Genomic DNA, 27,636 nt, shown 5'->3' on the forward strand with positions numbered 1-27,636 from the left:
TGCTGCTCCTCACCATCAGCAGCAACGGGGCAGAAGCTGGCTGTAGTGCCAGGTGGCAGAGACTGAACAGCCAGGCTGCAGGGAGGGCGCCGCCGGACTGCCTCCTCCTGCTGTTCCACAGCCCGGACTTCAGCCAGCGCTGGAGTTTCCTAGGGAACCTGAGGCGGCTGCAGCAAAAACGAGAGCGCTGGCAATGGGGGATTTTCAAGCCTGGGCCAAAACCCATCTATTCAAACTCATCATGGCACACTTGAGCCAGCTGCACAGCTGAGTACACGTGCATTCGGCACTGGGGCACTCTGCACCAGGAAAAGAGATGCTGCACACACCTGATCCCTGAGCTCCTGGGTGGCTGCCACATTAACCATCCCCAGCAAACGCTGCACAGGGCTGATCCCTGTGCTCCTGGGTGGCTGCCACATCAACTGATATAAACAAAGGCCAGGAGAATTCTTCTACTTTTTAATGCCTTTATTAAAAGTGATCAGCTCGGGATTGGGCGGCTCGACGGGTCTGCAGCGTCCGTCGTCTCTCCCAAAGCGACTCAGATGAGGAGGATATGCACAGCTCTGTCCACCAGGGGCAGAGCTAGGGATCAGATCCTCTTGGGAGCCTTTAGGGCGTGCTGATCCCGTCACATGGTACCCCTCCCCCTCTGTCAGCTTGGTCTCACCGCCGGGGGTCAACTCTCGTGGTCAGGGCGAGAGGGTCCGAAGGTGTTCCGCGTCTCTGCAGGCTCAGCACTCGGCTCCTCACGTCCAGACATCACTCCAGTCTCTCAACTCTTAGGTGGCTCGTTGTTTTTGGGGTTTCTCCATGAGTTTGGAGATGGGGGTCCCACAAAGCATTCTGGTCTTGGGAGTCACTTTGCACAACCCCCCCCACCTTCTCAGGTGTCTTCCCTATTCTGAGAAAGGTAAAACTTAGCCTCGGGCAAGGTCCCCACCCAGGAGAAGGGCCATTACCTCGCCCCAGCCAGGGCTTTTACTGATACAAAAACAACCATTAACGACAACGACCCGTGATTACAATAACAAAGGCAGCAGCCCAGCAGTAGTGGTAACTTTTTCTCACAGAAAAAAATATTAACCGAATTTTTGTTCATAACATAACCATCCCCAGCAAACGCTGCACAGGGCTGATCCCTGAGCTCCCAGGCTGCCACATTAACCATCCCCAGCAAACGCTGCACTGAGGCACGCTTGGCTGTCGCCGCAATGCGGGGATGTGTTCATCACCCAGCTTGGGGATTTGCTGCAGCTGGGCTCCCCGATTTGCTTCAGGATGCTGAGCTTCGTGTTGCCAATTTCTGCTCAGATCACGCTTGGGTGCCCATGAAAAATGCCTTTGCAATAGGGTTTTTCTCCTTCTCCCTTCTGCTGTTCTTTAGAGCCAAACTGTATCTCAGCAAAATCCAGGCTCTTGAAGTGCTTTTCTCCCTCCAGTACTTGTGCTCTCTCATCATGCCCCTCCCATCTGCCAGCTGCAACTCTGCAAGCAAGGGGTAAAGCAAGAATGGGTGAATCTGTTCACGTTTTCCAGTGCCTCTGCCGACTCCGGAGCACCGAGTGCACAGTATTGGTCATGGATCTGTTCCAGTCTGGAGCTGATCTCATCAGCAGTGCTGTGAATGACTCCATCGAGGCTCCCCCTTGCGGGCTCAGCGCCCTCAGCGCTCACTTCAGCCGCATAAATTCAAAGCAGCTCGCTCTAACCTGGCAGGTCTTCCTCTCCTTGTTCAGTTTCCAGCTACAAAACCTACCAGCCCCCAAGCCACAGCTACAACGAGGGCTTCTGTCCCATCAGTTTTATTTCATCTTTGCCTGCTGCAGATACAGCTCCTCAGCAGCAAGAGCATTCCCATATTCTCAGAGCACACCCCAAATGCCCCAGACCTCGTTGGAAAGAAGCTATCAGCATCAGCAAACCCACTTGAGCCTTCCCCAGCATGTAAAGAGACAATTTCACACCCCACACTGCACAGAAAGGCACTGCTGCCTGCTCAGGCAAGGAATAAAGACATCCCTTGAGCTGGGAAGTAAGGCTTGAACACAAGGAAACAGGGATCTGCACAGCTCACCTCTAACTCTGGTATTTGCTTCTCTCACTTGTCTCGCTGAGCCAGTTGCTCTAATGACAGAACCAATGTGGAAAGGAAAATTGGTGTACAGAGGTCAAGGCAATTCCCCAAAGGAAGAAAATGAAATTATACCCCCATGCTAACAACCAGGGAAACTGAGGCAGCAAGATTAGCTGAGTATTTCCCCGAGTCTTGCTTCAAGACGTGCTTAATTGCAGAGATCTAGCCAGCAGGTTTTCTGATCCCTTATGCAGCATCCTGTTTCCTCATTCTGCTCCTGTAGCTGCAGAAGGATGCCTTTGATCACCGGGGACAGGTCTTCCTACAGCTGAAAGGGAAACTGCTGCAAGAAATGGAAGGGAGCAATCCTGGTAGATGATTGCATACAAGAAAGTGCTGCATATGAAAGGGAAGGAGACATTTCCTATTAGATTAAAGGAGCTCAAACCTGCTCTCCCTCTACAGAAGTATGCAACTCTATACTTGCCTCTCTAATTGCAACCCTCTGCTGGGAAAGGTGCTTAAAAGTATTGCAAAAGGAAGGAGATTAGCCAAGGCCAGGGAATGGCAGGGCTGCAAATCCAGAGGACTATGTAAAGAGGTGCATGGTCCGAGGTGTTTTTAGGAGAGGTGCTGCCTGCTTGTTCCAAGAGTGAAAACTGAGCCAGCCCCCAGGAACTGGCTGCTGGAGTCAGCCAGAGCAGGAAAACAAACAAACAAACACACACACACACAAAAAGTAACAAAAGATCACAATACCAAACTTCAGGAAAGTGAAAGGTCTCTGGCAGAACACCTTGCCAAAGAAAGGAATCTGATGGGGAAAGGAAGGCTCATGTCCTGGAGCAGAGCTGACGACCCAGGAGGAAGCGCACACAAGCACATCTGAAAAAGATCACAGGGTTCACATAAACCCACACGGCAGAGAAGCCAAACAAACATGGGAACTGACAAGGGGTGACAGGGTGGTTCTGGCCGGCAGAAGATGACAGAGCAGGTGGAAAACCCCTCTCCCAGGCGGACCCGGCACTCCTCTGAGGCCTTTCCTTCCCGATGGAGAGGGACTTGGCTTGTTTGGGATTCACCTCGAGTGTGCAAGCAGCAGGAGCGCTCGCTGAGCCCGGGCCGCTCAGGCAGGGGCTCCCCTGCCTGCTGGTGCCCTCTGCGGGCGGTGCTGCGGAGCCGGGTACCACGGACTGCGTCCCTGTGCCGAACCTGGGACTGCAGCCCTGTGCCCAGCCTGGGACTGCAGCCCTGTGCCGAACCCGGGACTGCACCCCTGTGCCGAACCAGGGCCATGCTCTGACCCCATGAGCCGTGCTCATCCAGACCTCTGGCTTGCACGCCACCACTTTCCTCCGCAACTGGCTCCAAGCTAATTATAGCTCCGGTACTTTCCCTCTGGAGCAGTGTTAATTACAACTTGGAGCGCCTCACTCCGTCCAAACCTAGCTTAAAATTCCAGCTGTCGGTAAAAATAAATCGAGGGGAGAAAGGTTGTTCCTTATACATCATCTAGCCGCTCTTACAGGGAGCAAAGATTCACATTCCGATCTCTTTTTCCATTGGCTGCACTTTGGGTCCCTGCTATATGGAAAGCAGATGTAACAAAGGGGAAAGAGACTTGTAAATCTGTGAGAAATGAAAGCAAGGTCGCCGCTGACAGGACTGTTATGCACGAGTTCACTCGCCATTGTTTTCAACCAGCCGAAAAGAGGCGCAGCCTTCCATTCATCCTGGACTTGCTAACCACTGGGTGTTGCCAAAGACAGGAAAACAAACACGCTCGAGACTCAGACAGACCGAAACCTGAGCAAAAGGGGGCTGTGTAAAACACCGGCCTGCGAAACTTCTCATTCAGAGGCATCGCTGTGGGGGATGGAGCGGTGCGTGCCTTCTATGCAGATCGTACATGACCTGGAGGGCTCCTAGAGATGACTTCAGGATTCTCAGAAAAAATCAAAGGAATAGTGACAGGCAGGGCTGACTCATAAGATTATTTTAATCTGCGTAAAACGTGCCTGAACACAGCAAGGGGAAGGATGTTGCAATTTTCTATGAAAAGCACTTTAAAAGGGCTTTGTGATGCAAGGCAGTAACAGTTAAAAAAAAGAACTACATTCAGGCGCCAAAAAGTGCTTTTTAATGGCCAAAAAGCCCTTACCAAAACAATGGCTATCCATCAGGAAAAGCCATTAGGGGTGACAAGAGGGCAGTTCCCCCGTCAGCCGCGGGATCAGCGCTGTAAATGAGTAACCCAGCCCGGCCGCGGTGCGCTCAGACGCCTGTCTGCACATCAGAGGCCGGAACGCCGAGCTGCGGCTGCATTGTGCTTATCGCCGAGGCCCTGGCCCGCCCCGGCCCCAAGCCCGCCGCCCTCAGCGGGCACCCCTCACACAGACGCCCCCCGAGGTCCCTCGGGATCTGAAAGGCAGGAAAGCGAACTGCCAAAGCAGCGAGTCGGGGAGAAGCCGTGCTGCTCCTGGAGCACAGAGAAAACAGGCGCTGTTAGGTGCCCAGCTGGCTGGCCTGGATCACCAGAGCCACACGGAAAGCGGATATAAACGGAGTTTGTATTCTGGGACAAACGGAGTTTGTTTTCCTGGAACGCTCCAGCGGGTTCTGGAGCATCACCCCCACCCCCGCCCGCTCCACACGCTGCTCGGCCAGGCAGAAGGGCCAGGCCAGGCGCTGGCCAGAAGATCAGCTGCTATTTACAGTACAGTGCATGGAACGGCACTTGCTGCCATTTATATTTATATTTATTACTGGCCGACACCCGACCCCGGCTGGACTGCCGGGCCTCGGCGGGCGCGCAGCGCGCATGCGCGGCCCCGGCGGGCCCGTGTCCTTTTAAAGGACACCGCTGGCTGCCCGCCGGAAGTGCCCGTTCTCCATGCCGGAAGTGGCTTCACCTGCCAGTAACATGGCTTCTTCCGGGAGGGGCCGGCTCGCCCGGTTTCCGCGCGGCGCTGCTTTCCGGCGCTCCGCCCCGCCCCGCGCCCGCTTGCCCTCTGTGTCCTTCTCCGGGAGGGCCTTCCGCCTCCCTCCGCTTCCTTCCGCTTCCTTCAGCCTCCCTTCGCCTCCCGCGCCCTTCCCTGCCCTGCGCGGTGAGCTGATGGTGCAGCGGGAGCGCGGGCCGCCAGGGGGCGCGCTGGCAGCGGAGCGGCGCTCCGCGCGGCCGACTTCCGGCTCTCGGTGGCCAGAGCGATCGCGGCTCTCCATGGCGCGGCCGCGCCGGGCCCGGCGGCAGGGCGGCGGAGCGGCGCTGCCCCGCTGAGGAGCCGCGGGCCGCCGACATGGAGCCCGAGACGCTGGAGGCGCGCATCAGTGAGTGCGGCTGCGACCACCGCTGCTCTCCCAGTGGGGCGCGGCGGGCGCGGGGGGCGCAGGGCTGTGAGGGAGGGGGCCTGTGAGGGAGGGGGGCTGCGGGCGCGGTGAGACCCCAGGGCCCAGCCGGAGGCAGGGGTAAGGTGGGCCAGCAGGGAGGAGGGAGGCACAGTTGGTGCACAGGGCTGCCGTGGGAAGGGGCGAGTGGACGCGAGTGTGTTTCTCCTCCCACGCCGTCCCCTGCTGCTGCTGCACCCGCTGGAGTTGGCAGGGAGGGAGTGGCATCAATGATGTCCTTCCACACAGTAGGAGCCTGTTGGGTTTTTCTTCTCACCGTCCCCTCCTCCTGCCCGCAGACAAAGCCACAAACCCCCTGAACAAGGACCTGGACTGGGATGGTATCAATGCGTTCTGTGAGCAGCTCAATAAGGAGCTGGAGGGGTAAGTGCTTTGTCCTTTCCCCAGGCTTCTCCAGGTCACAGGCCTGGTTATGATTTCCCACCCAGCAAAATCCAGTGGGATTGCCCCAAAAGCTGAATAGGCATGAAGGCCCTTGAGGTGGGGGTAGGTGGGGGATCCACTAATGGAAGGTTTCCTCCGGATTTTGAGGTGTCTTAGTGCCTTATCAGCATCTTCAGCTTGCAACATGCTTTTCAGCTCTGGATTTGCAGACAGAAATGCAGGTACCAGACATTTTGTCAATAACCGGCGAGCTTTTCTTTTCCCCTCACTCCTTCCAGTCCTCCACTTGCCACCCGGCTTCTTGCCCACAAGATCCAGTCTCCACAGGAATGGGAAGCTATCCAGGCCCTCACGGTAAGGGCATCTGCAGGCTGGTAGAACTAGATGGAGGGGCAGGGTGTGGAGATGCTCCAGCTTGACTGGAGAAGCACGGGAACCTTTGAATTCCCTCTGAGAAAGCCCTAGAGCACCTGGGCCCTTGGGTGGGAGAGGGACTGAAGGTGGTTCCACAAGTCAGGAGAGGTTACTTGGAAAGGTTTTGTTCCTAGAAGGATCATAGCCTGTTGAAGTTGAATAGGAAGCTTTTTGGCTTTTGTTGTGGTGGCCTTGGCAGTGCTGTGTTAATGGTTGGACTGTATGATCTTGATGATACTTTCCAACCTAAAGGATTCAATGATTCTTAATCATGTTGTGGATCCCTACTTTGAAACCCTGGTGTTTGTGACCTCTCTAAGGGTAACCCTTTGGTTGGGCTGTTCAGTCATCTCTGTAAAAACTGGCCCCAAAGATGGGAATCTTTCTTCCCTGAGGGAGGGTGCTTGAGCACCCGGGAGGGAGCAGAGGATGTCCCTTTGTGCTGCTGTGACAGTAGCCACATGCTCTGTACCTGGTGAGGGGCAAGCAGGAAGGAGCAGGCTCCTGACCCTGCTGCTGGCCCCATGCTGGGACTCACGTGGCTGCTGTCCCCAGGTGCTGGAGTCGTGCATGAAGAGCTGTGGCAAACGCTTCCACGATGAGGTGGGCAAGTTCCGCTTCCTCAACGAGCTCATCAAGGTGGTGTCCCCTAAGGTGGGTCTCATGGCATTGTGCTGGAAGGGAATGCTGCCTGGTGGCAGGAGGACTTTGGGAAAAAGTGGTGGCTGAGAAAAAAGGTCAGACACCCACTGGGATGTGTGTGAAATAGGACAGTGTTAGTAGGAGATCTAGTCCTTGTTTCCTGGTGAGTTTTCTGGTGGGAAGTGAGTTTTCACCCCGCTGTTCCAGGCTGATTCTTGTTGTAGGAAGCTGAGCACCAACTGGACATGGTGCAGCCAGCACTTGTGAGACAGCTGAGCTCATGTGCGTGCCTGGAGTCACCTTCCCTGCATCCCTGTAGGGCTCTGTCTGTGCTGCATGTGCTCAGGAACATCCCCCAGCTGCGACAGGACCATGTCTCTTTGGGGTGTCCCAACCTGACTGAGACACTCTTGGAGGGCAAGCCCAGGCTTGGTCAGGGGTGTTCTGGTGAGTCCATCTGAAGGACCAAGTCAGTGCCTGCTCCTGTGCTGATGCTGCTGTTCCTGCAGCAGAACAAGCTGTGCGGGCTCCCCTGCTTCAGTCAAGGCAGTGAACACCAGCAAGCGTAGAGTTAAGGGAACCCAGGCTAAATATGACTAAGGAAAACCTTTGTCTGCCAGTCACAGCTTGTGATCTGTGATGATGAATAGCCCCAGACAGTGACAGCAGCATCCTAAAGTTCTCCTGCTTGGCACCCTAGAGTATGTTCTCTGCCTTAAGCCACTTGTTTCTGGTGGCACATGCACTGTTTGTACCACCAGTGCTCCCATCAGACCCATGTGAGAAGGCTGAAGGATGATTGCATGGCGCCTGCTGCGTGCTGCTCAGCTGGGCTCACCTTGCTCAGGGCCCTACCTCTGAGACCATTACCCACACCCCTCTCCCAGAGGGCTGCCTTGCTGAGCAGCTTCTTTTCACAGGACCCTTCCCTTCACAAGGTGACAGGAGACCTGCCTGAGCCTTCCCACCTGTCCCTGTGTGCCACTGAGGAGCTGCTGCTGCAGCATTTCTCACACCTCTTGTTTTTCCTGTGATGGAAACCAGGCACAGCATAGCATGTGTTGCAAGGCCCTCGTGAGCTTTCCTGCCTGCTTCCTCTTTCCTCCTTGTGCCATTGGGAACAGTCTCACTTCTCCTGGGAGGGCGAGGAGAGGAACAGGCCAGATTTGCAACAGCTCAGATCAGCTTCACACCTCCTCTTTTCTCTTCCTCTAGTATCTTGGCAGCCGGACATCAGAGAAAGTGAAGTCAAAGATCCTGGAGCTCATGTACAGCTGGACATTAGGGCTGCCTCATGAGGTGAAGATTACTGAAGCCTACCAGATGCTGAAGAAACAAGGTGAGAGGCAGTGGTCTGGAAGGGGCAGTGGACAGAAGGTTTTGCCCACCTTCATTTTTTGTCTGGGAGAAATCTGAAACAAGCTCTCCCTTCCCTCTGCCCAGACCCAGGGCATTCATCAGTCTGACTCAGCACCAGGGTCAGGAGACAGAGCAGGTGCCTTGGAGCTCCTGGCTGAGCAGAGGGAGTTGCTGGGTTGGAGGGCTCATCTGCTTGCTCACGTGGGAGATGGGGCACTGGAAAGGTCTGGGGCTGAAGGGCTGCAAGTACTTCAGCAGTATAGACTGGAATTTTCTAAGCAAGGATATTTATCGGGAATGGAAACACAATCCAGGATCTTGTGTAACAGGAGCTAACCCACACACCCTCAGTCCCAGCTGGATTTGGTGGGCCATTAGGGAAAAAAGACCTGAGTGGCAGTGCCATCCCTGTGTGGGTGAGTCCTCCTGATCTCTCCTTCTACTGCAGGGATTGTGAAGTGTGACCCCAAACTTCCTGATGACGCTCCTTTTCCACCGCCTCCTCCTCGACCCAAGAACATCATCTTTGATGATGAAGAAAAATCCAAGGTAAGGGCTCTGTGCAAGGAGAGGGACAGTAGGCATCATCTTCCTGCTCCAGCACCTTATGTCCCCCTGATATGGGAGAGTCAAAGTCCCTGCTGTCCTTGAGAAAATGCATCACAGGAATGCTGAGGGCCTGTTCCAAAATCATGACAAAGGAAATATCCAGAGGAGTGGGGCATGTGGGTCTGTTTGACCTTTGGAGCACTTAGCTGCAGGATGGTGCAAAGAGTGAGGCACTGACATTGGCCCAAGCAGGTCTGGGGAGGTTTGCTGCTGTGAGCTCTCTAGACTTTGGAGTTATCTGGCCATGAGGTTTAAATCTCAGCCCCAGATGCTGCTGCTGTTATCTCTTCCCCACCCCCAGCACTGCAATCTGCTTATTGCCCAACCACTTATAGCCACCTGGACCCATCCTGTGTTGTCTTTCCATCAGAATTGTGTCACCACTCAGGCAAACCTCTGCACTATCACATTTAAGCAAGTACTGGGCTCCTCTGGGTCTAGTTCTACAGCAGGAGTGTGATGCCAGTTTGCGGTAAGAGATATAGTCTGCCTCCATGGGTCACGGTCTGAAAATGAGGATTTGAAGATGAGCAGTTCACTGACTGTGGAGAGGAAGTGGGAGCTCTCTCTCACCACCAGCAAAGAGGCATGTGAACAAGTCCAAGTAGGAGTCCATTACAATGCCACGGCAATTCTTGCATAAACCAGGCTCTCTTCCTGTCTCAGTGCTGCTGCACTCCAGACTCTCCATGGTGGGTAATGGGCAGGCCAGAGCAGGTTTTGAATGCAGGGGATCTTCAGGGAAAGACCTAGCTTGCATAACCAGAACTACAAGAGGAAAAGCCAAGCCAGTTGTACTTCTCTCCCTGGTCTCTGATAGCCCACAGGCTCCTGTGGCTGGGCTTTCTAAATGATTAGAGTTGTCCACTGCCAGATACAGGTTTGGGATGGGGACAGCTCTTGGCTCTAGTGATGCAAGAGTGACTCTGGCTGCCATCCCTCAGCTTGGGCTCAGGAGTCCCTTCTCTTTTGCAGACACTGGCTCGCCTCCTGAAAAGTTCCCATCCTGAGGATCTCCGGGCTGCCAACAAGCTCATCAAGGAGATGGTTCAGGAGGTGTGACTGGGGAAGAAGGGAGCTGGGGGGTCATGGTCTGGGTGATGATGGCTGGCACCAAAGGAAGACTGGCTTTGTGACCTCATGACCTCAAGGCATATGGAGCTTCTGCCCAAAATTTGGGTGCAGCAGCTGTGAAAGAGTCCTTGTGTGAGTTCTGCCATCCCCTGGCTGCTTGGGGGAATGGCTCTGAGTGCATTCTGTGGCCCAAGCCCTGCTGCAGCACAAGATCCACAGCAATTCCATCCCTGTGTGGCATGTTCCTGCCCTGAGATGACCTGGAGTTTTCCACTGGAGTGGGAGCTGTTGTGAGGGCAGTGTTGCTGGGCTTTAGTCCAGGCTGGCTGGTTGGCCTGGCCTTCCTCCTCTCCAGGTGAGGACATCCTTCCCCATGTGCTTCCCCTCCAGGACCAGAAGCGCATGGAGAAGATCTCCAAGAGGGTGAATGCCATTGAGGAGGTGAACAACAACGTGAAGCTGCTGACAGAGATGGTGACAAGCTACAGCAAGGGGGAGACAACGGAAAGCAATGAGGACCTAATGAAGGTGAGGAAAGGCAATCCCAGAATCATCCTTGGGCTTAGCAGAAATGGGTGACCCTTATCCCCTCATCCTCCTGCCTATTTTGCACACCCAGCTGAGCATCCTGCTGCTCAGGATGCTCACCTCATGACTGTTTCTCTGCTGCCCCAGGAGCTGTATCAGCGCTGTGAGCGCATGAGGCCCATGCTTTTCCGGCTCGCCAGTGACACAGAAGACAATGATGAAGCTCTAGGTAAACATGTCTGACCTTTCTCCTTCCTGCTGAGCCTGCCCTGGAGGTGTCAGTGTACCCTGGTGCAGCCTGCAGCAGCAATGGTGGAAATGCTCTCTGCAGTGGTTTTGTTTGCAGCAACTTGGGCCTTGCTTGGGAGAAACAGACAGACTTAGGGTATAAGAGTTACTCTCTTCGCTTGTTTTCAGCGGAGATTCTGCAAGCCAATGACAATCTGACCCAGGTGATCAATCTCTACAAGCAGCTTGTACGGGGAGAAGAGATCAATGGGGAGACGGTGGCCAGTCCCCTTCGAGGTGAGGAGACTTGAAGAATGGGGACAGGAAGGTCAAGCAGAGGGACCCTGTTGCTGGTTTCTTGCAGAGTAAGAGAGGACTGAGAGAAGTGGAAAGGGGAAACCTGCAGGAGCTTAGAGTGGGGCTGGTGAGATAAGGAAATGGCTTGTGGATGTGCATGAAGAAGGGGAACTGGAAGGGAGAGCAGCGGGTGTGAGGAAGGATGAGAGCAAGGCCTCACCACATTGCATAAGGACTGGACAACGTTTTCAGAGTCTTTTGTTTTTGCAGGCAGCACCTCAGCACTTCTAGATCTGTCTGGCCTGGAGCTTCCAGCAACAGGCCCTTCCTACCCAGCCTTGCCCACCCTTTCAGGTGGCTCAGCAGTCCCTGTGCCTGACCAAGCTGGCTCTGTCTCCTTGCTGGATGATGAACTTATGTCTTTAGGTGAGAAATCCAGAGCAAAAGTTCCTCGTTCTTTGACTCTAGATAGTTCTTCTTTGGCAGGAACATGAATAAGAGAGAGCTCTGGTAGAAATGAATAATGAAAGACAAAGAGGTTCTTTCATTTAGTGTGAGGGAGAGGAGGGAAGGACTCTGCTACAATTCTGAACTTCAGTCCCATGGTGTTTTCCTGGCTAGTCAGAGAGAGCCTGTAGGGATGTGCCCACTGATTTGCTCTGGGTAAACTGACCTGGCAGGTAAATCAAGAGTGATGCAATGGCCATCCCCAGATGGGATCACAAGGGTGGGTCACCCCCAGCTCCTCGTGTTTTCTGCTTGCTTTTGAAGTCATGAACTGACAACAGATGCATGGGACTTCCAGAACTGTTGACATGAAATCATGTAAAGTGTCACTCCTAGAATGCTCTAGAGTCCTGCTTTGCACAACAAAAGTGTCTGTTTCCTAAGTCAAGTGTTTTTGAGTACAACAGCATCAAGTAGACAACATGGTCAGTCAGATTGGTCAGCTCAGTAGCAGTCATTTTTCTGTTGATTGCAGTGAGACATGAACTATAAATGAAGCTATCTGGACAGAAAAAAGCCACTGTCACCCTCCTGGCTCTCCCCCACGTAAGGATGGGAGCCAGAGATGGAGACCACATTGGCAGTTCTGCCCTGCTGCTTCTGTGTCTTACTCAGGCCATGTTTAATGCTCTTAGTGATTTGGTAGGTAAGCTGAATGTTTGCTTATACTCCTGGCAGGCCTGAATGACCCAGCACCACATCCTGTCCAGGCCAGTGACAGCAGTGGCTGGAACAGCTTCCAGGTAATGCACTGGGAGATAGGGCGGAGGGTGGTAGAAGCCCCCTCAAATGAAGGCAGGGAAACATGCCACAGCTGGTGTTGATATGCAGCCCTGCTTTGGGGCTCTCCTCCGTGCTCTTTTCACAGTCATCAGACAGCAATGAGCTCAATATCACCCCTATCATGGCAACACCACCACTCAAAGCAGATGCTGGTGCATCCTCCCCGAAACCATCTCCTAGCAGCAGTGGCCTGGATGACCTGGACCTCCTGGGCAAGACACTGCTGCAGCAGTCTTTGCCTCCAGAATCTCAACAAGTGCGATGGTAAGCACTAGGTAGTGCAGTCTGGCATCTCTCGCCATTGTTTCCATTTCTGGGTGCTGGACAGCATTTCAGTGCCCTCTTCCACTCAATCTCTCTCCCCCTGTAGGGAGAAGCAGCAGCCACCCCCTCGGCTCACCCTGAGGGATCTGCAGAACAGGAGCAGCTCTGGCACCACAGCCCACAATCCCAGTGCTCTGCCTGTACTCCAGAGTATTTCCCCTAACCCCACGCTGCCTCTGACCTCAGAGCTGCCTGCCGCTGCCACACTTCCAAAAGCTGCCACCACACCAGCAGGAAGTACTGCAGTGCCACCACGGCCTCCTGCCACTGCGCTGCCCCAGGAGATCTCGCTGGCCAACATCACTGTGCCTCTGGAGTCAATCAAACCCAGTGAGCTGGGGAAAAATAGGGGGGCAGGCATGGGGGGATTCAACCCTGCACACATGGAAGGGAAGAATGCGAAGAAACTTCTTGCTTGTTGGATTTTGTGGGATTTTGTGGAGGCTGAAGAGGAATGGTGTCTCTGTCACTAGGATGATGGGGAAGGTTCTCAGGCCAGTTCCCTCCTGGTTGACTGCTGTGTGTCCCTGCCTTTCCCACAGGCAGCATCCTCCCTGTGACAGTGTATGATCAGCATGGCTTCCGTGTCCTCTTCCACTTTGCTAAGGATGCCCTGCCCGAGAGGCCTGACGTACTTGTGGTGGTGATTTCTATGCTGAGCACAGCCCCGCAGCCCATCCGCAATATTGTCTTTCAGTCTGCCGTCCCCAAGGTAAGACAGCTGCTGGGGCTGAGGTCCCAAACTGGGCAAAGCTTTATTCTACTTCTGCGGGAAAACTGGGTGGATGGAGAGAGCTCCCTGGGCATGGGAGCAAATTCTGATGCCTTCAGATCAGCACAATGCTTTTCTCTTTGACTAGGCAGCAAAGCTTCCCAAGTGCAGCAGAGCTTCTGGCTGCCAAGTCATTCTCAGGAATGTGGTCACTCTCTCCTCTCACTCTCTCCCTAGATAATGAAGGTGAAGCTACAGCCTCCCTCAGGCACGGAGCTGCCAGCATTCAATCCCATCGTCCACCCCAGTGCCATCACCCAAGTCCTGCTGCTCGCTAACCCACAGAAGGTAACAGCACTGTCCCTGGGGCATGAACAGGGGCTGGTCTTGGTGCTTAGGTGAAGCCTCACTACCCTATCCCTGTTCCCTCTACTCAGCAGCATGTGAGATGTGAATGGTTTGTGCCTCATGCCTTTCTTCCTTTTTCTCCCATGTCCAGGAGAAAGTGAGGCTACGGTACAAACTGACCTTCACCATGGGAGAGCAAACCTACAATGAAATTGGGGACGTGGACCAGTTTCCCCCACCAGAATCCTGGGGAAACCTTTAGGGCCACATGTTGCAGGCACTACACTGCAGATTCCTTGGGAAGCCAACCCTGTGGGGCTGGAGCAGCCAGAGGAAATGGGAGGGTGGCTGGGGGCTGGTGCTCACGCTCTGTTCTCCAGATGGCCGGGCAAGGGCCAGAGGGAGCATGCCTCAAGGAGGAGAGCAGAGATGCCAGGAGATGTTAATCTCACAGGACTAGAAGTGGAGTGGAAAGCTTCATGTGTGTGAACAGTTGCCTTCCCTGCTCTTCTGAAGATGACACTCCCTCCCCAGTCTGTCCAGCTTGTCTTCTAACCCTGCTTTCCTGCTTTAGGTGCATAGGGAAACAAGGATGGGGAGCTTTAACAGCCTCAGCCCAGGGCAAGGCCTAGCAAAGGAAGATCCTTTTCCTTGTCTGCTCCCTCCACACTTCTCAGCCCTTCAGCTACTTCGTGCTCTATGGTGCTCTCTCTTGCCCCCTTGCCCCCTCCTTAGAGCTGGGCCCCAGTGATTCCATGTGGTGGGATCACACTGGAGCTGATGAGGAACAGGGCTGAGCAGAGCTTAGGGATCTCTCCAGCACCAGAGAGCAGACAGCTGTCTCTGCTTTGGGGGGGGTCAGGGGGAGTGATCATCACATATCTCTGTCCTAGCTGCTTACAGAGCTGTTGGTGAGAGGTGGGGCCTCAGGGGCTAGGAAGGGTTGCTCTGTGCCTTCCCCGCCCCTTCAGCTGGCATTCTGAACCCCTGTGGCATGGTAGGAACCATTCCCACAGCCTTTATCTATCATAGCAAGCTGTGGGAATGGTGGCCAGAGAGGGGCATGCTCTGGGGGTTAAGACTGCCTGCAGCCTCCTGGCAGATGGGGAGAGGAAGCAGCAGTGAGGCTTCCTTTCCCCAGCTGGGCTGGAGAGCTCGGTGGGGCAGGGGGGTTTTCTCAGCTCTTGAGTGTCCTCTCGCAGAGGGGTGAGTGATGGGCTGGGAGCTGGGGGAGATGGGAGCCCAGCTCATCACCACCAAGCTCTGCACTGGGGCACGGGGGGGTTCAGCTGTGCCTTGTGCACCTTTGCTGCAGCTGAGGGCAGGCCTGGCTCCCTGTGGCAGGGAGGGGGCTCACCCCAGCCGCCTGATCACTGTGACACAAGAGCTGGGATCTGCAGCACCGAGGAGACCGAGGGTAGCACATCCCAAGCAACCCCCAATCCCATGGCACTTAGGACCATGGAAGCTGCTTCCCATCCCTAAGTTGGTTTGGAGAGGGCCTGATCATAAAAAGCAGAGGCAAGCTGTGCTCTGCAGTGGCTTGCCAGAGGTTGAAGGAATCATGTGAGAGATGGAGATGAGCAGGGTGCCTCGCACTCAAGGCTCGGGCAGCGAAGGTGATGTGTCTCAGAGCTGGGCACAGCAGGCAGTAAAGGGGAGGGGGAAGCAAGGTCTTTATGCTGGGATTCTGCTGTCTTCCCTTTCCCGTCTCTTCAGGGTTTTGTATGGGTTTTTCTTTGCAGATCTTGTTTGGTTCTTGAATAGACTTGTATATATTTTCAGTGCAAAATTCTGTAAATGGAAGAAAACAAACATTTAAAACAAGACGCCCGGCGCGAAGAATCTGCTGTATTTATGGGAAATAAAGAGTTCTTTCCTGATCCTCCTCCTCTGTCTTTTGACCCAAGGAATGCATTTTTCCCCTTACTTTTCCTGGACCCCTGAGGAGCTTCTCTGCATCCTGTCCAGCTCAATCCTGCCCCCTCAGTCCTGTAGTTCATCCCTCAGTCGCTCAGGCCCTTGTCACAATGATTTCCCTGCTCCCAAGAGCAGGGTTGGTGGAATTCCCCTGGCAGTTCTCAATTCCTTTTTTGAGAGCAGTGACTTCCAGGCTTTGAACTGGGTGCTGCGCACTTCCCTTGTGCCCCATGGAGAGGCAGTGGGCAGGAATGTGTGCCTGACAGCCCACGGAAAGCAGGGCTTGAGCTCACTCCCATGCCTCACATGACTGCAGCTTCACCACTGCTGGTGGCAGCACTTGGAAGCAGCTCCACGAGGCAGTTTTATTTCAGGAGTACAAAGGGGGATCTCCTCTGACAAGCAGCAGCAGCAGCCCAGGGCTGGGAGCGGCTCTGATACTGCATATAAGAATTCGCCCAGCCCCCCCTTGATGCAGCCAGTGAGGATCTGGGGGGCCTTAGCTGCATGTTTGCAACAGGCGCTTGAAGCTGCCTGTCAGGAGCACCCAGGGCTTGATGGTGGAGGATTAGATGTGCTCTGCCGCAGGTTGAGAACAGCCTGGTGTTTTGGGCAGAGAGACAGTGGTGCTCTGTCACCCCACAACCACTTGAAAACAGCTGCCAGCACCACTTTGCTAGACAGTAACTGGAGACCTGATCCTTGCCAAGAAGCACAGCCTAGCAGCCCTCAAATTTTTGCTCCTCCACCTTCAGGGCACACATGAAGTGGCCCTTCTGCCTCATTTTCTTTTGCTGCTTGCCTCTTCTACCCACAACCTGACCGCTTCTTGTTTTGGCTTGGTTTGCTGCTTCCTTTGCCAGCCATGTAACCCAGCTAACAGCAACCTCTGCCCTCTCTTAGTGCAGGTGAAAAGTCCTATCTGCAGGTAGCCAGAAATAAAGTGAGATAGATACATGTCTCAGAGAGTCAACACCAAAAGTCGTGATGGTGTGGAGTGGATGTTTTTCGACAAAAAGGAGAAAAGAAAAACAAACAAAAAAAAAATTGTATGAGCTCTGGTGCGGCTCTGCAGAGAGCAGGCAGCAGCTGAGCCTGAGAACCGGGAGTTTGCGGTCCCCGTGCAACTGCGGCTGCTGCTGGCCCTGCTCGGAGGAGCTCCTCTGGCGGGGGGAGGGACCAGGCAGCAGCCGCTGGCCGCAACTTTGCGGTAGCTCCGGAGAGCCTCAGCGACGGCAGAGAGGGAAAGCAGCAAGAGGGTGCAGGGGTGGCTTTGCTGCTTGTGCCTTGCTGCTTTTGTCGCAACAAGGCGGTATGTCGCAGGGCAAGAGGGTGGAGCTGCACCCGTGAGCATGGAGAGGTGCCTGAGCAGTGCTGGCAGAGTTGGGTGGCCAGGTAGGGCAGGGTGTACATCCATATGAGCTGCACAGGCAGCTGGCACCGCACGGGCTGCCCCGCGGCACAGCTGCTGGTGGGCACGGGAAGGAAGGAAGGGGAACCACCCCAGCTGAGACACAGCAAGAAACAGCGTGGGCCCTTCACGCGGGCTCGGCAGCGGCATGTGCTTGTCCTGCCTTGCTATGCATATGCTGTAATAAAATTTCCCCTTTAAGGCTGGGCTGAAGTTATTTTTACTTGTGGGCTGGTGACAGGAACACAGAACGGAGCAGGAGCTCTGAACTGTTCTTACCTGATCTGTGGCGGAGGGGCGGACGGAGGAGGAAGGAAGCTCAGAAAAGGAGAGGGGGTGAGAGAACGAAGCTCAAGGGAGGGGAAAAGAAAGCAGGCAGGGCATCCCTAGGGAGGGACTAGGGAGGGGACCAGCTGGGGAAACTGAAAAAGAGGGAACGAGGGAGGGAAGAAGAGGAATAAGGAGGCAGAGGTCCTCTGGGAAAAGCAAAGTGGCTGCAGGCATCCGATGCCAAGCATTACCAAGGGCAGCTGAGCGGGTACAGCCAAGCAGAGCAGCTTTTGTGGTCTCCTCCCGACTCTCAAGATGATGAAAAGACAGTTCAATCGAATGCGCCAGCAGCTGTCCCATCCCAGTGCCACCACCAGGTAAGGACTTCTCCACCAGCAGTACCGGAGGGAGCGGGATGCGTGTCCTGGAGGGCTTGTGCTGGGGCTGTGGCCTGGGAAAAGGGGAAAGGAGGGGGAAACCTTTAGGGTTTAGAGCATCTTCAGCACAAGCTGAAGGGCTTTGTGAAGGCTGCATTGGTGCTGCTCAGCAGTAAATGACCCTCAAGCCCAGCTACCTCTCCCAGAGCCCACATTCCTGCATTCACCAGGAAACAGGACTTTGCCAAGCTTGGCTTTGCCAGGATGTGGGACAGTGGGGCTATGAGGAGGGACCTTCCAGCCACATGCCCCTGGCTATGCAATGACCAGGAGGGGGATTGGGCTGGGACCTGCCCTCCCTGCTGAGTCTGGGGTGCCCCACAGGAGCCAAATGCCCTGCATAGCTCTGGCCAGCCCAGCAGCGTGAGCAGCCCAGAATGCCCTTTGAGGAGAGAACCAGGGGCCCTCGGATGGACCCATGGAGGACTTACAGCTCCACACAAAACCCTCTGTCCCTGTTCTACCTCTGCCATTTCCTTCTTTTTATCTTTGACTTTCCAAAGCTCTCCCCTTGCAAAACCCAGAACTGAAATTACAGGGCTGGGCCCTCCCTGCTCAGCCCCCTCACTCCCTTTCCTACTGCCACCTCTGCAGCACTGGGTGGCTAAGAGGGACCAAGCATGTCCCCTGAACCATTGAGGTCCTTCAGCCAGCCCAGCAAATCAACCATGAGGAAGCAACTCCTATATGCTGGTGGCCTCTTGCTCTCCTCACATTCCCTGGAAGGGAGCATGATGCCCCTTCCCATCCCTCTTCCCTCAAGATTTCATCCATGTCAGATGCATCTCCCTTTTGCTTCATGTCAGGCAGGCAAGCCTCAAGCATGTTGTGAAGTCCAAGAGCAAACTCTTCACCTGCTGAGGAGCCTCTCCTCTATTGACCATGACCTCACGTGATCTTGCTTGCCTTCAACCAAACCATGTTTCCTGCAGCTCCACATCCTCGTGCCACATTGACTTTGACAGGCAGTGAAAAGAGAGAAATGTGAATGGGGAAAAAGCAGCAGCAGATGGAAATCAAATGGGGTTCCTGGGACATAGCAATGATAGAAGGCTATGAAGCAAGGCTTCCTCTATAGGAGGCATCAGGGAGGCTTTAGGGTCATGTGGCTGGTGGGTTTTGAATTTGGTTTTGAGCAGAACCACAAAAAGCTGGATTTGTGAGGGCATTTCTGGAGGGGCTGGTGTTGGTCTTGGACCCCAGATTGATCACAAGGATACCTTTGCTCCCACACCAGTGGCCCCACTGCTACTGAGTACCCAGGCCTGCAAAGACGTGTGCCAGACTGCAGCATCACTGCCCTGGCTTCACCTTCAGGGGAGAGATGGGGCAGTCAGGGGCAGTAAACATCCTGCTCCTGTTGTGGCCCTGCTAAGCACTCTGACTCCAGAAACACAGGCCACACCTGGACTTTTTGACTGAGGTGCACAGACAGGAAACCCTATCTGATGGGGTGTCCACCAGCCAGCAAAGTTGGCTCCCTTGCCCTGCTCCTGCTGTTCTTGTCCTCCCAGGCTCGTTCTACCCACGGCCTTGTAGGCCTTGTATCTGATGGTCCAGGCTATAGCCTGTGTCTCCTGCTTCCAGGAGCCCAAAGAGAGGCCAGGAGGCACAAGGACCTGCCTTCCCAAAGAAGCTGGGTGGAGGTGACCCCCATTCGCTTATGGTTCCTTCTCCTTCCTCTGCAGAGCCCAAGAAGCAACTGAGCTCCTGTCAGAAGATTTGCTGCAGGTGAGGTGTGGGCTGGGCTGGCAGGCGTGTGTCTGCTTGTGCCTGGGCGTGGAACCTGCCCCGCTCCTGCTGCCATCTGCCCTGCCAGCACGTCCAAGTCATGGGGCTGGGATCTGCCCGCGTGCCAGAGGGTGATTTCAGGACCACAGTGTCAAGGGATTGGCAGGCTCCTGCTACCAGCAAGGGCTTTCCCAGCAGCTCACAGAGGGATGAGTCCTGACCGGGAGTTGTGCTCCCTTTTCACTGGACCAGATGCTCCAAGCTGTGGCAGGAGGCTGGGCAGGTGTCATGGTTTGATACTGCCCAAATGCCATGTACCCACAAAAGTTGCTCACTCATCCTCCCCTGCCACAGTTGGGCTGAGGAAAATTTAATGAAGGCTTCATGAGCTAAGGACCAGGAGAAAACACTCCAAGGGCAAAACAGGCTTGACTTAGAGATACAAAGTGAATTTATTGCTAACAAAATCAGAGGAGGATAATGAGCAGTAAAATAAGCCCTTGAAAACACCTTTTCTTCCCCCAATCCTTCCCTCCTTCCCACTGACAGTGCAGGGGACAGGGTGTGGGGATTTTGGTCCGTTCATCACCCGAGATATTCTTCCCCTGCTGAGGGAGAGGAGTCCCTCCGCTGCTCTGGTGCACCACAGGAGACCTGAGTTCTCTGTGAACTTCTCCAGCCTGGCTCCAAATCTCATGAGCAGCAGTCCTCCCAAAACTGCTGCAGCATGGGTCACTCTTCCACGGGGTGCAGTCCTCCAAGGACAGGCTGCTCCAGTCTGGAAGCAGGGGCCCTCTCTCCAGTGGGTCTCCCACTGGATCACAGCCTCCTCCCGCTCCAGTGTCAGCACCTCCCCCGTGGGCTGTGGGTGGATCTCTGTCCCTGTGTGGATCCCCATGGCTGCAGGGGCACTGCTGCTTCACCATGGTCTCACCATGGCCTGCAGAGGAATCTCAGCTCCAGTGCCTGGAGCACCTCCTGCCCCTCCTTCTCCACTGGCCTTGGTGTCTCCATGTTGTTTCCCTCACAGGTTCTCACCTGCTTCTCTTCTCTGGCTAGGAAAAAAATGTGTCCCCACTTTGTTGTGATTTTCTTCTCAAACATGTTTTCACAGAGGCATTCCCACTATCTCTGATTGGCCCAGGCTTGGCCAGCAGCATGTCCACCTTCAGAGCTGTCAGGGATTGGCTCTGCTGGACATGGTGGAAGCTTCTGGCAGCTTCTCATAGAAGCCACCTCCATGGCTCCCCCTGCTACCCAAAACCAGCCCATGCAAAACCAGCACAGCAGGCCATCCTCACCCAGAGCAGGGTAGTGGGGAAATGGCCTCGAGGTGCCATGGCTGACAAAATGGCTTCCCCAGTCCCACTTTTCTGCCTGCAGATTGAGCAGAGGATTGAGCCAGCCAAGCGAGCAGCTCACAGTGTGTCCAAGAGGCTCCAAGCCTGCCTGCAGGGACAGTGTGGCTCCGAGATGGACAAGCGAGTGGTGAGAAAAATCTTCCCACGCAGCCTGTGCTCACCCCAGCTCTGTCCCTTGCCAAAAACAGGGATGCCAGGCCCCTGCTTTGCCAGCTTTGCTGAAGGGTGGCTCAAAGCTATGCCAAGCCCAGGTCCCATTGTCAGCAGTGACCTCCAGCCTTCAGCTCTGCCTGGGATGAGCAGAGCAGGGCAACCCCTTCAATCATCACTAATTTAGGACACTCCTGAGAGACAGCGTCTTTGCATTGAATAACCCTCCAAAGCCCTTGCTGTCTATGTTCCTTCCCAAACCCCCATGAACTCTGGCACCCATGGTGCCCTGTGGTGGGGAGCACCACATTGTGGCCAGGCACAGTGGTGTCACCACTCCTCTCCCAAATCCTTGGCTCTGTGCAGAAGAAGCTGCCCTTGATGGCTCTGTCCATGGCGATGGCTGAGAGCTTCAAGGAACTGGACACAGAATCCAGCCTTGGGTAAGTACTGGTGGGAAAAAGTGCCAGGGTGACCCCAAAAGATGCCAGATCCTGGTGGTGACACTGTCTTGGCTCAGGGTCTGCCATGGCTCAAACCATGTCCCAGAGCAAGCACTGGTGTTGCACTGGGAGAAGGGACAGCCAGAACCTTCAGCCTCCAATTGCAGAGCAGGGCTGGGGGCTGGCTCAGGGTCCCCCATGGGTACAGGGACAGGGGGATGTTGGGTCAGACAGGGGCATGGCTCCAGCCTGCAGTCATTGCATCTCTGTCCCACACAGGAAAGCCCTGGAGATGGGTTGCTGCATACAGAGCTCACTGGCCAAAATCGTGGCTGAGTTCGAGATTGACCTGGAGCACTACGTCCTGCAGCCACTCAACAAGCTCAGTGAGGTAGTCCTGGCTGCTCTACTGGCTCCACTTTCCAATCCTTCCACCACTCCCTCCTGTGTCCCCAGACCTCCCCCGCTCACTCTGGCCCTCTCTCCCCCAGGAGGAGCTCCCCACCATCCTGAAGCGCAAGAAGACCCTCCAGAAGTTGATTTCTGACTGGAACACAATCAAGAGCCGGTATGGGTCACACTGCAATCCTGAGGCCCAGGGCATGCCCAGCACAGCCCCCAGACAGGTTGGGGAGAGAGGAGGATAACTGCCCTGGAGACTCAATTTCCAATAGCTCTTCAGGAGCACCCAGCTAGCTCCTCTGTAGGTGCATCCTGCTCTGGGCTCACATGCTGATTCTAGCACCAGAGAGAAGGGCAGCTCTGCTGCTAAAGGCAGTAAAGTGCCCTGGTGGTGCTTGGGACACTGAGATCACCTCATTCCAGTTCTTGCCAGGGGTAGCCCTTGCCATGCCACATTTCTCTGAAAGTCTGCACACCAGTTCTACCCAACATTCCTGGCACTGAGACCATAAATGCACCTCTTCTTTCCCACCCCAAAGGCTGAACCAAGCTGCCAAGAGTTCCAGTAACAGCACTGGGGCTGGTGCTGGCCCGGGGGCATCTTGTGCTGCCACCAAACTGGAGATCTTGAAGGAAGAAGAGGAGGAGGTGAAGAGGAAGGTGGAGCAGTGCAAGGTCAGAGGCTCACTTGCTCTCCCCCATGGATCAGCTCCAGGGCTGCAGACCTGCTCCCCTCCACTAGTCTTGCCTGAGGTGACCCCACGCTGGGATGGACTGCAGCCAGCCAGCATGTCCTGCCCTCTGAAAGCAAATGGGGCCCTCAAGCAGAAACAGGGAGATGGCCCAAGCCCGGGGAAGAAAAAGAGTAAAGGAATTCAAAGTGCAAGCTGCTGCAGAGAGGAGGGGCCAGGGGCAAAATCAGGGAGCATATGGGGTCCATTCAGGGTGGAAAACAGCTGAGCTAGGATCTGTCATGGGTGGCAGGGAAGTTTCACATCAGCTTTCTCCACTTCTGCCCCATGTCTCTGAAAAGCCCAGCACCTCGTCTGGCTGAGCTCATGAGCTCACTGGAGCTGAAGGTGCAGAGGCCTCTTGTTCCTGAGCCACTTGTGCAAGGGCTTTGATCATGGGGCAGGTTGCTGCCACTACCCAAACACAACTATGGGAAGCAAGAAGAAAGCCCCACTCCCCCCAGAGACCCTGTCTAGACCACTCACAGGCCAGATGAAAGGGCGTCATGGAGGTGTCTCCTCTTCCTTGGGTGCCAGAGAGGGGATGGAAAATTGCTCTTCTTTGTCTCCCCTCCTAGGATGAGTACATGGCTGACCTCTACCACTTCTCCACCAAAGAGGACATCTATGCCAGCTACTTCATCAAAGTAAGTCTTCTGTCTCACTTCTCCCCAGTATGTGAATGTCAGCTGCAACGTGTCTGAGCCCAGCCTTGCCCCCATCCACACCAAGTGCCCCCAAGCAGGGCAGGGACAGATCAAAGCATCAGCAGCTGGCCTTGCTCCTGCCACTGCAGGTTAATGCCACCACTAGCACCGAGTGCAAACAAGCAGCTTGTCCTGAAGGTGCCCCTCTCCAATCTGCCCTCTATGCCTCACTACAGACACAGTCCCATAGACCCCGGGGGGGGGCTCACCTTGCAGCTCCCTCTTTGTACTGTCTTCATGTGGGTGCAGTGCCCTGGGAATGGGCACCTCTCCAAGAGGGGCTGGTGCCAACTGAATGCCGTTTGCCTGTCCCCTGTCTGGCAGCTATTGGAAGTCCAAGCCCAGTACCACCGGCAGTCACTGGAATCTCTGGACTCAGCTCTAGCAGAGCTGAGGGAAAGCCACAGACAGACAGGTACCCTCTGGCTCTCCGTGCAGCCTGGCAAGGGCTGCAGCTGAGCCTGGGGGATACAAGTATGTCCAGCAAAGCTGGAAAAGGCTAATTTTCCCTCCCTACACCTGCTGCTGCCTACCATGTTGGGCTGGTAGGTTGGGGACGCAGCTTGACACGGGCTGGAGATGCTGCCTGTCCTGCCTCTGCCTGTAGCCAGCCTGGTTCGGCTTGGAGCAGGATGTTGCCATGGCCAAATGCTGAACGGTCCCAGGGATGGCCCATCATCCCTCTTGACATTTTCCTTCCTCTTCCAGAGCCTTCCTTCACAACAGACACGCCAGTGGCAGGGTACTACGGTGTGTCCCTAGAGACACACCTCAAGAGCTTGGGCCGGGAGATTGCGCTTCCCATCGAAGCCTGTGTCATGATGCTGTTGGCTTCCGGCATGAAGGAGGAGGTAGGGAGTGCTCCAGACTCCCTCATCACCTTTCTTCCCCAGATGCACTCCTCCCAAACTCAAAATGCATCCCTTCCCTCTTCATGCCATCCCCAGGGACTCTTCCGGCTGGCAGCAGGTGCCTCAGTGCTGAGGAAGCTGAAGAGCAGCTTGGCCAGTGGCTCCAATGCCCTGGAGGAGTTTTACTCAGACCCCCATGCTGTGGCTGGTGAGGGCCAGCAAGGCACATGACTGGGCAGTCCCTGCCATCCCTCAGCTGCCATCAGCTCCACTGCTCCCCCTCTCCCCCCAGGTGCACTGAAATCCTACCTGCGGGAGCTGCCCCAGCCTTTGATGACCTTCGAACTCTATGACGAATGGGTCAAAGCAGCCAGGTGGGTCCAGGCACTGGGGTGGAAATCCCTGGCAGGTCTCAGAAAGCCCCCAGTCAACCCTCTCCATCCCTCCTGGCACTTGGAGCAGGGGTGCTCTGTCTCACTTGGGGAGATACAGACACAGAGCCTCCGTGCATGCCTGCCTTCACTGCCCAGTAAAGCAGGACATCTCCATCTGCGGGGCTATGGCCTGCACGGGCAGCCAACACTGCCCTTCCTCCTTGTCCAGTGTCCCCCTGTGCCACAGGGAAAGGCTCCTCTCTGCTCCTCCTTCTCTCTTACAGCCTAAAGGACATTGACAGCCGCCTGCAGAGCCTGCGAGACACCTGCGGCCGCCTGCCCCAGGACAGCTACAACAATCTCAGGTGGTTTGTCAGAACAGGGCTTCTTCAGCCCCAAGCAATCACCAGGGGTAGCCATTTCCTCCTCAAATCTCTTTCTACTAAACCCCTGCCCTCCTTTCACCCCACAGGTATCTGATCAAGTTTTTAGCCAAGCTGGCTGAACACCAGGAGGTGAATAAAATGACCCCCAGCAACATTGCCATTGTGCTGGGCCCAAATCTGCTGTGGTCGCAGCAGAGCACAGGGTAAGGTCTGGTTTGAAGGGGTGAGAGGCAGCTCCCTAGCCCCAGCTGGGGTGCCCTGAAGGCAAAAGCCATGGCAAAGGCTGATCCAGCACTTACAGGCTGGTCTAAAGCACTTAAACCTCTTCCATCCTCAAGTCCTGTCCCTTGGTCCCATGCTCCCCAGGTTGCATGTTCCCTCACCAAGCACATGTGCTCTTAGCCACTCTGCAAGTAGTAAAGGAGGGGACTGAGATCCAAAGCACTTGTGACATGGGTGGCTTTCAACACCACTGGTCTCCAACACCAAACCAGGGTTCCCAGGACAGGATAAAAGCCCATCACCCATGTTGCCGTCGCCCTTGGCTGGGCTGCCTTCCCTTCAGACCCTAACCCCTGCGGAATGAACACAAAAACTCATTTGGGGTTAATACCCCCAAACCCTTTTTCTGATGCCTCCCCCACCCCTGTCTCTCAGAGACCCCATGCAACTGGACTTGGCCTCAGTCTCCTCCATCCAAGTTGTGGTGGAAGCCCTCATCCAGAACGTGGACACTCTCTTCCCTGGAGGTAGGGCCAGGGCATCACTTGGTGGGCCCCAGCAGAGAGTGAGAGGGAGTGGAAGGGAAGGGAACATTTCTCCATCTCCAGGACGGGAGAAGCGGGAGGCTGCTCTGGCTCCCTGCTGTGGGGTCATTGCTCTGGGTGGGAAGTGCTTCCTCACAGGATCTCCTCCTTTTTCTTCACCCAGAGGTAGACTTCAATGTCTCGGGCATGTTCATGCCACCCACAAACACCGGACTTTCCAAGGCTGTCCCAGAGGAAGAGCCAACTCCTGCGACCCCTCCAGCCAGCACCCCCACCCTTTTGGATGGAGAGGCGTAAGTCTGATAGCAGCTAGAGGCTCTGGCTGTCCCAGCTCTCCCATGCCCTCCCTCCATCCCACCCCACACCAGGGCCATACTCTCACAGGTGGCTGCAAGGTGCCTCACAGCCAGGACCACCATGCCCAACCAAAGCCTGACTTGCCTTGTTCTCTGCACAGCACCTCCAGGGACCCTGAGGCCAGGTCCCAGCCTGCATCCCCAGGACTGCCCGGGCCATCTCCTGAAGCAGCAGGGCCACCGGCTCCAGTGATGACTGACAACACCACCCGCAAAGGTTAGGGTGCCCCACATGTTTGGGAAATTACACCCCCCAATGCCACCTCATGTGGTTTAGTCATCATCCTGCTGTTCCCCACACAAGTGGGCACTGGAGATGTCCTTGTGGGAAAGGCCTCTGGCCAGGGCAGCATGCCCACAATCCAGCCAAGATGGGGCCATGGGATGGATGAAGTACGTCCTCCAGTGTTGGGTTGAACACCTCCAGTAAAGAGGTGTCAAAGCTTTGTGAAGGGAAGAGGGAAAGGCCCCCAGAAAAGTTGGTGTGCGTCTTCAGGACAGGAGCTGGGCAAGGGGCAATTTTTCCGGCCAGCTGCCTGCAGCCCCGGCGCCCTTTGGAGAGCCCCGGTGGCGAGGAGCCCAGCCCACCTCAGCTTTCTTTCCAGGCAAACGCCCAGCTCCGGCCCGGCCCGCAGTGCCCCCGCCGCCCGTGGCGCAGCCCCGGGGCACGGCCCCTGCCCGGGCCGCCAGCCCCAAAGCCCTGCCGCGCCGCACCGCGCCCGGCCGGGCCCCCGCCGTGCCGCCGCCACTCCCGCCGCAGCCGGCGCCCCGCCACAGCCGAGACGATGCCCCACCGGCCCGCAGGCCTTCCTCTGCTGAGGCTGACACAGCGGCTGCCGGGGACTGTGTGCCAGGAACCACAGAGGAGGGGCAGCCACTGCCTGCAGGAGGAAGCCCCCTGGCCACATCGGCCCCAGAAGGACAGCCCACAGAGAACTGAACAGGGTGAGAGGCATGGAGGAATCACAGGTTAGGGAGATGGGATCTGGCACCTCTCTGGGACCCAGCAGACACTGTGGAAATGCCAGGGTGGCCTGAGGGATAGCGTCTCTTGGTGTTCCACCTTGTTCCCTCACACCACCTGGCATAGCTTTGCCGGCCTTCTCTGACTCCCCCATCTCGGTCGCCACCTCTCCACACTACCACGTCCCTGCCAGAGCCCAGCCACCAGATCCCTGCCCAGATCCCCAGCCTGATCCCCACCCTGATCCCCCACTGCAGGCTCAGACACTGCTTGCAGCTCTCGGACAGCTTGGCCCCATGGGGCCATTCACGGATGCTCAGCCATGATCCCAGCCCCGTTTTGCCTTAAAATGCATTGCCCCAGGAACACACAGATGGATATATATAAATACAGATGTATAGAGATATATATAGATATATACACATAGATATATCTATATAGATACGTATATTTGGAGTGCATGTTCTGTTAGGCTGAAGGAGCTGGGGTTGTTCAGCCTGTAGAAAAAGAGGCTCAGGGGTGCCCTGATCACTCTCTACAACACCCTGAAAGGAGGCCGTAGCCACGTGGAGCTCGACCTCTTGTCCCAGGCAGCAAGAGCACATAGTCACAAGCTGCACCAGGGGAGGTTTCGGTGGGACAGTAGGAGGGAACTTTTTCATAGAGTGATTAGACATG

The 27,636-nt window shown here is 55.5% G+C and overlaps 2 protein-coding genes across 2 annotated transcripts; both read left to right on the forward strand.

The window, feature by feature from the left end:
• Window positions 1–5,287: 5,287 nt before the first annotated feature.
• Window positions 5,288–15,673, forward strand: GGA1 (golgi associated, gamma adaptin ear containing, ARF binding protein 1). Its single transcript, XM_058804584.1, has 17 exons — window positions 5,288–5,410; window positions 5,767–5,851; window positions 6,151–6,226; window positions 6,842–6,940; window positions 8,144–8,267; window positions 8,736–8,836; window positions 9,872–9,952; window positions 10,361–10,498; window positions 10,646–10,727; window positions 10,916–11,023; window positions 11,294–11,449; window positions 12,209–12,273; window positions 12,399–12,577; window positions 12,684–12,967; window positions 13,180–13,349; window positions 13,587–13,697; window positions 13,849–15,673. The coding sequence occupies exons 1-17, from the start codon at window positions 5,380–5,382 to the stop codon at window positions 13,957–13,959; spliced, it is 2,001 nt and encodes a 666-aa protein (XP_058660567.1). The 5' UTR covers window positions 5,288–5,379; the 3' UTR covers window positions 13,960–15,673.
• A 1,767-nt stretch (window positions 15,674–17,440) lies between these two features.
• Window positions 17,441–27,341, forward strand: SH3BP1 (SH3 domain binding protein 1). The gene is made up of 18 exons (XM_058805632.1): window positions 17,441–17,675; window positions 19,424–19,466; window positions 20,850–20,954; window positions 21,344–21,420; window positions 21,700–21,811; window positions 21,912–21,988; window positions 22,362–22,497; window positions 23,132–23,200; window positions 23,585–23,675; window positions 23,969–24,111; window positions 24,208–24,319; window positions 24,404–24,485; window positions 24,770–24,850; window positions 24,958–25,074; window positions 25,529–25,620; window positions 25,802–25,931; window positions 26,096–26,211; window positions 26,600–27,341. The coding sequence occupies exons 1-18, from the start codon at window positions 17,614–17,616 to the stop codon at window positions 26,932–26,934; spliced, it is 1,980 nt and encodes a 659-aa protein (XP_058661615.1). The 5' UTR covers window positions 17,441–17,613; the 3' UTR covers window positions 26,935–27,341.
• The last annotated feature ends 295 nt before the right edge of the window (window positions 27,342–27,636 follow it).

Source organism: Ammospiza caudacuta, chromosome 5 (assembly GCF_027887145.1).
Source record: "Ammospiza caudacuta isolate bAmmCau1 chromosome 5, bAmmCau1.pri, whole genome shotgun sequence".
In the NCBI taxonomy this organism is placed as follows: Eukaryota; Metazoa; Chordata; class Aves; order Passeriformes; family Passerellidae; genus Ammospiza; species Ammospiza caudacuta.